The sequence below is a fragment of the Eptatretus burgeri genome, chromosome 7, assembly GCF_056783735.1.
Source record: "Eptatretus burgeri isolate ZD-2024b chromosome 7, Ebu_testis_v1, whole genome shotgun sequence".
NCBI classification, from domain to species: Eukaryota; Metazoa; Chordata; class Myxini; order Myxiniformes; family Myxinidae; genus Eptatretus; species Eptatretus burgeri.
This window is the reverse complement of record NC_140967.1, coordinates 58,970,055-58,979,274: the sequence shown is the minus strand read 5'-3', so window position 1 is coordinate 58,979,274 and position 9,220 is coordinate 58,970,055. Positions and strand designations below refer to the sequence as shown.

The window sequence follows — 9,220 nt, the reverse complement described above, 5'->3', positions numbered from 1 at the left end:
GTTAGTCTTTCCACATTGTGCTGGAGAAGTCTAAGATCAGAAGTAGTCCCTCATGTCTGCTCTCCAGTTCTTCACCCCATCTCATGCAGGATTCATTTCTTGCATTCCTGGTGCAAGCCCTTTCAAACTACAGTGCAGTGCATATTACATTTACTCGTCTGTTGGAGGCTTACTCGTATCATCTCTCACTGGATGCACTGATTGGATGACACTCTCGGTAAAGCTGCTTCTAAAATATTTCTAACAATAAACAATGAAAAAAAAAAAAAATAAAAAAAACACACACACACACAATTTTCATGTAAAGCCAATCCTCACAACAATGATCATAATTTATTGAACCACAGACACTCCATGACATAGATATATACTGTATGTATATATATAGACCCACCCACATCTCTTACCTGTGAATAGAGGGAACAGCAATGAGCTCTCACCGAATCAACTAAACCCAGGTGGCTGGGATTATCTTACTATAATTCACCGTCTGTTCCCAGGCACCACAAAAACGGCTGAACTGATCGCAACCATTTTTTGGGTGTGTAATCGTGGGACCCCTTGAAGGAAAATAGGCATAAATATAATAGCATGACCCCCTTGGATGGCTCCCGTAGGGAGCGGGTGTTTCTAGTATAAATAATTGACCCCTCCCACACTCCTCGAGCCGAAGAAGCTGCATAAAGCAACCCAAGAAGGCCGACACAAGGTAAGCGCTATGCTGTTTCAAACCCTTCCCAGAGTTCCTCCACAGCTATAAAGACGTTTACACATAGTACATGCATGAGCATCCCAATGCTACACACCTCCTCAGCTACCGGACCGGTTTCATCGCATATTGGTGAATCATCAGCGACAGCGCAGACAGCAATGCATACCAACGAGGCTCCCAAGCATGTACCATATGCAAACATGAAAAGCAGTCAATATATAAATAATAAAGACCCACCCACATCTCTCACCTGTGAATGGAGGGAATAGCCAATCAGCTGTCACATAATCAACTAAACTCAGGTGGCTAGGATTATATAAACAATTAACCCCTCCCACACTGTTCGAGTCGAAGAAGCTGCACAAAGCAACCCAAGAAGGCCTGCTCAAGGTGAGCGCTTTGCTGTTTCAAAACAGCAAAGCGCTTAGTTTTAGAAGCTCAAACTCAGGACCCTTAGGTCCCAAGCCAGCCACCTTTGCCGCAAAGCCAACACCAGGCTATACCCAACTCATGAAGCAGCCAGCAACCATATCGCTGAGATATGATATGGACTCAACGATGTTCTGACAAGTCTCAAGTTGAGTCAAACCTTCTGTCATACACATACGTACATTCATCAGCCTCTTTGGGTTGGGCCTTAAGTTAAACACCCAGAATACTTCAGCACAAAAAGAACATCTATGGCACGTAGTTAGTTACCTGCACACTTACTGGAAAGGGGACGATCTAGGCCTGCCCACAGCATTGGTTCGGGGTTCTTAAAAGGAGATTCAAGCAACACGGCCTTCTCTTTCACCGCCTGAATGAGCTCCAGAGTGCATTCCATCTCTGTGAAGGGAATAAGAAGTATATTGTGGCAGAAAGTGTTCGTGAACATGAGAATTAATTCTTTGAATCATCCCCCCTCTTTCATTCAGTGTTTGGCTTTCATTAATCTGCTTGTATATACATATATATATATATATATATATATATATATATATATATATATATATATATATATATATATATATATATATATATTGATGAAGATGTTACATAACTCTTGATACATATATCGTATGAACATCTCATTGTGCAGTCATATAACAACACGTAATATTCTGATGTATGAACAGGTGGTACGTGTGATCATAAATATCTGATTTGTATTCATTAACCTACGAGCAAATAAACCATAAACTGTGTCCTCATTTTCTGCTACATTGTGTTCCCTTTTTCCATGCTACTCAGCTGACATTGTAACGAGTGCAAGAACCCCACCTCGGACAGCACCAGGTGGCACGTGCCTCAGGCCCAGTGCCAAGAGGAAGTCTGCCTTTTCCGCAAACCCTGCTTCACCATTGAGGCGCTCACGAGAGAAAGCTGAGGTATTCAAGGCCATGGTTAGGGGAGAGTGAGTGGGGGGTAAAGAGGGAAGGATTGGTGAAGGGCTGGATGGTGGGCTTGACTCCATGTGGAGTCTTCGCCGTTTCCGAGCACGCCCGCGATCATGCTCGTGGCGTTGAGCAAGTGTGAGCAAGCCCATGGAGCTGAGAAAGTGGAGTTTCTGAGGGGGGAGGGGGAGGGAGAAAGGGGAAAACATTGGGAGTGATGCAGAGAGTGGAAAAGAAAGAGCTGGAATCAAAGATAGTGGGGCAACCGATAAAAAGGAAAGGTGAGTTCAATTTTGCGAAAAAGCAGTCGATTGAGTTTGGAAATCTACATACCTGAGGATTATCTTGTGGAGGGGGTGAAAGCCCACCTGCCATCTCCCTCACCTGTCTCCCTATTTCATCCCCTCCTGTCTCACCATCACTTTCGGAGTCTGTGCAAGCTCGGCAACCTGCCAGGCAGAATGCATGGTTATTTCCTTGGCCGGAATTTTTACACGACTAAATATTCGAAAACGCGCAAATTTGACGACAACAAATTTTCCCCCTCTTCCCACCTCCCTAACCCCCTGCAGCCCTAGATTTCCATCCATGTGTGCACACGCCTCCATCTATATGTGAGGTACAAGGGGCATTCATAAAGATTCTACCCTGACATAAAAAACCATGATTTGCTTTCAGTTGTTTGTTTGTTTTTCAACATAGTCCCTTTTTGAGTTCAATGCAATTGGCCCAGCATTGTTGCAGTTAAGCTACTGCACCTGTCTTGTCGAAGTTCTTGTCCTGATTGTTCAAAACTCCTCGGCCACTGTCATCACGTCGTCAGAAAATTCCCCATGAAGCTCATCCTTTTGCTTGGGAACAAGTCGAAGTCTATGGAAGCCAAGTCTCGTGAATAGTTGGTTGCTGTGGTCAGTGTAACCTGGACCTGGACGGTCTGGGTTAAAGTCAGCATTATCCCATTCACTGTTCCAGAACACAATGGCTGTGACCTTTCCAGCCTTCTTCTTGAAACTCATGAGGTGGATAACTTGTGCGTTTCCATGACATGCTCTGTCGTTTGCTCTCAGGATCAAAGCGGTGAACCCATGACTTGGTCCGAGTCACGATCCTACTCATGACGTTTTCTGCTTTTTCTAGAAACCGCTAAAGAAGCTCCCTGGAAACGTGAATCCGAGCTCTCTTCTGCTCAGCAGTCAACATTGTGGCCACCCATCTTGCTGAAAACTTAATTCATGCCCAATATTTCAGTGAAGATGGAGTGCACTGATCCAGTGCTGATACATAATGTGCCAGCTGTGTGCCTGACTCTTGATCTTTTGTCCTTCTGTCATTCATTAAAATCTTGTGGACTGCATCAACTTTTTTCTGGTGTGGTGGTCTCCTTGGGGCCAACTGACTTTGACTCATCTGCAGTGCTGCCTTTCCCTCGCAAAGGTTCAGCTGCTATTATGTTTTACGTTGGCATACGACGAGGGATCGTCCCCCAGCATTATAATAACGAGTTCCCTTCCAAAGAACTTCAACGCAGGAGGAGGCCATTCGGCCCATCAAGGCTGCACAATAGTTGCCAACTTATGGTTGTTTGTCCATGCTATATCCTTTTAAAATATGCTGACTGTCAAGCAAGGAAGTAGCACGTACCATTTTTAAAGCCTTTGGTATAACTCGGACGGGGTTTGAATGACTGACCTACCACTCTCAGAGTGGACGCTCCAACCATTACACTCACTGATCGTCTGGTAAGTCATCGCCACCACGTCCTTTTGCATTTTGGGTAAACCCTTTCTTATGGAGGTATTTGATCACTGCTCTGATTTCATTCTTCTCCTTTTTTAAAATCTCCATTGACTAAATTCATGCTGATATTTATGCACACAAGTCCTGCAAACATGAATGAAAGGCTGTTTACAAATAAAAACATGAAATCCATCCTGAAATTTGCTTCTGTATTCATCTTCTCCACCCCATGCATCCTCCCCTTGCCCTCATTCTCACTGCAATCCCGTATTTCTCCAAGTCTCCCACAATGCTGTCCCTCAACCCTGCCGTTGGTACGTCCCCCTCCCCCCAACCTCTCTTTCTACTTTTTATTTTGTTCTGTTACGTCCTCATTAGTTCTGTGTTCTAGCTCCTGCACGAGCCCCCAACTTGTGTTTACACAAAAAGAACATCCCATTTTCACTCTTCACAATTGTAGCTGACTTCCTGGGGGCAACCTTGGATGGGCACGAAAATGCTACCTGTGAAACGGAAGAACGATCTCAAAATTCCTTGAGCCAAAGGCAAGACAAATTCCCATTCAAATTCCTTGGTGACCATTGGACTTTCTCACTGTCTGTATCGGTACACTCGTGTTGTTATGGCTTCATATCCTTCGGCAGTGAGGAGAAAGGGGGAAAAGGGGGAAAGGGGGGATGACTTGTATACAGAATCTGCCGACACTTGCCAACAGTCAGTGCCATCAAGAGCAACCACACCACAGGCTGACGTGATCCTCAACTGCTTCACTGTAGATGTTGTCGATTGACAATGACATCATTCTCTTTCCACCGAGAAGAACCGTTGATTGTTGTCCACCATTTTGAATTTGGATTCATGTGTATAAAGAACATACACGTCCAGCTTCGCTCATCTCGTTTCAGCCTTTTAGTTTGGTTACACCTTCTCAGAAGTGGGGTTTTCGCAGCCGCGCTTCATGCTCGTTGACACCTCTTCATACTGATCATATGTATTTTGCTTTTCTTGAAGTAACAACCGCACCTGTATTTACCAGCAAGGTTGTTGACAAGATCTTCATTCGACCATCATCAATCATATCCAAAACACACTCTCCAAGATATTTGACATCACCTTTGCGGAGGTTCAGCTTTCTACGTCAAGCCATTGTTACCTCCACCACCGAAGGTGGATGGATGTCATGTTTTCACCCCTGTCTGTCTGTCCGTTTGTTTGTTTCATTTTTTTTTTGTTTGTAAACAGGATATCTCAAAAAGTTGTGCACGGATTCGGATGAAATTTGGCGGGGAACTTGGGTACGTGACGACGATGAACTGATTCAATATCGGTGAAGATCTGGATCCGGATTCGGATCTGGATCCGAGAATTTTAAAACTGATTTTTCACCGTTGAGAGGAAGGGCCAAAAACGATATATAGTACAATATCTCAAAATGTTGCAGTCAGATTTGTACAAAATTTGGTGGGCATGTTGGGTGTGTAACAAGGAAGAAGTGATTAGATTTTGATGAAGATCTGAATCTGGATCCAGATCTGAGAATTTTTTTTGACTCTGATTTCTTCACCATTGACTGACGGGGCCAACCCGACATGTTATGTAGCACGGTCTCAAAAAGTTATGGACAGATTCGGACGAAACTTGGTGGATTAGTTGGCTCAATGACAAGAGGAAGCCAATTAGATTTTAGTTCAAGTCCGAATCCAGATCCGGCCTATCGGTGGGATAAAAAAAAACGTAAACTAATCAATCTGGCGGAGGGAGGTACATGCTCTACCAAGTGGCTGTTCCCTGTATCATTAAGTCTTGTATATCACATGCGATATCCCTCACCAGCCAAACAGATTCCTGCAGGTTTGTCGTATTTCAGTCAAGGGTTTTTATCAGCCAACATTACTGGATTCACACGATTATCATTGGGAATTGTATGATTTCGTTTTATTAATAGGCTTTGTAATGGTGTGGTACTTTCAGATTGGTAGAACATGACAACAATTTCATCTCAACTATGAACACGTGACGATAAACTGGTGCAGTATATTTTCAAATGATAATGGGGTGGCATTCCTATAACAATTTGCCTTTAATACCCTTTTTCCCCCTCTGTTTTGATAATATCTCTAACATGACAGCACAATTAAACTTAGGTACATGAGGAAGCCATATAATCCATTATGCCTGTCCCACATCCACAGTCCTGCACTCCTACCTGCATCATCATCATCATCATCATCATCATCATCATCATCATCATCATCATCATCAAACATGCTCTATACAGATGGTTCTGCTGTAGCAGTTTCTTGGCTCGAGTTACAATCCTGAAGTTACAATCACCATTTTGATGCACGATACTTGACTGAGAGTGCAGGAGTTTGTAATTTGTTCAGAGTGCAGGTGATAACTCGCCTACTCTTCGTGAAGGATACCGTGGGATCTTTAACATCCACCAACTAATCCTGGCATACAGGACGCCCAGTTTAAAGTCCATCCGAGGGACGGCACACATATTGATGAATCACCTGTGAAACACCAGGATGAGAGCTTATAACTGGGTCGGGATTCAAACCTCGGCTAGACAGCTCAGAAGCTCGCGTGCATACTTCTGGCGCCTAGGCTATCCTGCCATCCCCACCTGCTGCAGGTAATGCTAATTGCACAACTAACTCCAAGAAAATTTATCCAGGGTACCAACACACAATGGTCTACTCTACGGAGGGATCTTTAATGTCCAAACCGAAATAAAAACTGGGACTTTATCTTTACGTCCAAAGCATGACGTACTGTAAGATGACAGCGCTGCTGCTGGCGCCATATCAGAATGTCAGTTTCTTTTTAGTGAGGTCAAACTATCAGGCATCAAATGCCAAGACAGTTCAATGGCAAGCTCATTACCAACTGAGCGATCGTATTGTGTGTCTTTTCACCTTTTCCCGTCCAATCATATATCAGCATGTGTGTGCTCTTGCACACTTGGGTTAAGTGGAAGTGCTGAGGACGTGGATACTTGGGCCAAGCATATGATACCTGCACGTTTTCCCTACATCCTTAAACATAATATCTATCCTTGTTGATCCTGCTCCCCGCTCACACTGATCTATTCTTCATTTTGTTCTTTGCCTGCTCATTAACCCCCCCCCCTCCCTGTTGTCAGTACAATGACTTTCGGCCCTCTGTTGTCGAACACTTACACGAACGAACCTTGATCTCTCTAATACAAAAGAGCCTTTTTATCTGTATCAGATCCTCTTTGTATCTTCTTGCATTAACTGTATTCAACTTGTATCAGGAATGAGGATGGCTATAAACCAAGGATTGAAAAACCTCACTGCCTGATGTCCTACACACCCAAGTTTCCTTCATGATAAGTGCCTCAAGGAAAGAAGAATGCTGGTCCCCTCGGATAAGTAAAAGAAGCATTTGCTACATGTACAACCTGCCAAGGCAGCTCACAAGGTACTGATATCACGACACTCAACTCCTCGAGCTACCAACCATATACGACCGTACATATGATTTGAGAGCATCGTTTGTGCCGAAGCAGTTTTTGTGGCTGAAAACTAACCCAGGACAGGTGACAGGACAGGTGACAGGTCGTAGGGTGCTGTAGGTTAGGGCAAGAATTTGGAATCTGGTCAAGCTGCCCAAGCACATTGGCATACTCGTGCAAAATAAATAAATAAATAAGCATTGTGGGATATCTTATGTTAACGGGTAAAGAAAGGGCACTGTCATGATAATCAAGGATATTCAAGGAGTGTAGACACAGGGAGGAGACCTTTTGGCACGAGATCGTCATGCACCCCACAAACGTTGGCAATGTCGCCGAGCCATCTTCTATGGATTAAAATGCTCTTTCCGGTTTCCGATTTGAAGCAAATGAATGGCGTATCCTGCACTCTTCCTTAAAGCTAAGTTCTATCGATTAGATGAATTGTGTTTGCTTGTTGGTACGCTTCGTTAAGACATTGTAAGATGTTAATGTGTCCATTACTGTGCCTGAAAGTTACAACTTTGTTTATCTGCTTTTGTGTGATGCAGTCGGACACATCGCCTGCCTGTATTATCCATCTTTTATTCTGCTCTTCTCAATTCCCATCTTCACTCTCCAGCCATCCCACACCCTCAAATATATTCTCTTGTTCACCTCCTCCACAACCTCCAACTTATGATTAAAAAAAATCCTCTTCATCCCCACATTGTACTTTTCCATTCACTCTCCCATACCTCACAACCTTCTCCAGCGACCTTTTCACTCTGTACGTTTCCAGTTTGGTTTCTACCTTCTTTCTCCATTGCCTAATCTCATCTGGTTGTCGACCGATACCCTGGCCATTATTGATATGAAGAAGCAAGCATGTCTTCAAGGAGACATCCCAGAAAGAATGTGCCTTATAGGGTCTATTGGGCGAAATTGGGCGAAGGCTCGGAAAGACTTTGACTCTTGGTCCGATCACCTGGCCAATGAATCTGAGAAAGGTATCCATCAAAATGATCTTAGACCTGCCTTTCGGTCAATCGTTGGAGCATGCGTTGGAGTTGAAATACAAAACCAGGATTTCAATCTCAAATAAAGCAGGACACCCTGCAACAACAACGAGGAAACCCTCAACTGCTGGATGGAACGTTTTGAGCAGGCGATTAACTCCCCTCCTGCTCCATACTGTCCTGACCTGGAGGAAGGGGACCCCACAGCTGGCAATGACGTCACCATCTGTGTGGACCCTCCATCCCTGTCTGACATCCATTGTACAGTGACGAAAGTCACAAACGGTCGAGCCGCTGGGTGTGACGACATTACCACTGACCTGCTGAAATGTGCTGAGACTCCAATCTGCGAGGTATTCCACTGCCTTTTCTTTCAAGTCTGGATTTCTGGGCATGATCCAGCAAAGTGGCGGAATGGCATAACAATGGTGAACAGCTGTTCACCACCATCTCAGATCGTCCCCAATCCAAAACCATCTTTTATACCCTCATTAACTCCACCCAAATCCCTCTTCCTTCCAATTTTCCCTCATTGGAGTTTCCCTCTGTATCCATCGTATCCACCCCATGTATTCTCAGTGTCCAACTTGTGCACCCCATGTATGTGTGTTTTGTGTCCTGTTTTGTCTGTTACGTCCTGATCCGTTCAGTGTACTAGCTCATTCACAAGCCTCGACGATGCGTATATGATTATAATAATAATAATTCCTATCTACAAAGACAAGGGCCTCCACTCTAATTGCAGTAGTTATCATCCGATCACCCCTGCTCTAAGTTGCTGGGAAAGTATTTGCTGATGTTCTTCTGAACCGTATTCACCCACTTCCACTGCCCCCAGCAATCTGTTTTTATCCCAAGCAGGTCTCGGGATCATCTATGGCATAAAAACCCTTCACATTCTTGCAGAACT

The 9,220-nt window shown here is 44.2% G+C and overlaps 1 protein-coding gene across 7 annotated transcripts in view; it reads right to left on the bottom strand.

Annotated features, from left to right (window-relative positions):
- The window catches only part of GSE1 (Gse1 coiled-coil protein), a 228,833-nt gene that overhangs the window by 29,295 nt on the left and 190,318 nt on the right, over positions 1 to 9,220 (bottom strand). For 5 of the 7 annotated variants that reach the window (XM_085888620.1, XM_085888615.1, XM_085888617.1 and 2 more), the window contains 3 exons: positions 2,422 to 2,537; positions 1,976 to 2,261; positions 1,412 to 1,540 (listed from right to left, as the gene is read on the bottom strand). In XM_085888620.1, the coding sequence (XP_085744746.1) occupies positions 1,412 to 1,540; positions 1,976 to 2,261; positions 2,422 to 2,537 (531 nt within the window). The remainder of the gene's footprint in view (positions 1 to 1,411; positions 1,541 to 1,975; positions 2,262 to 2,421; positions 2,538 to 9,220) is intronic. The other 2 variants (XM_085888616.1, XM_085888618.1) reach the window with 1 other exon arrangement.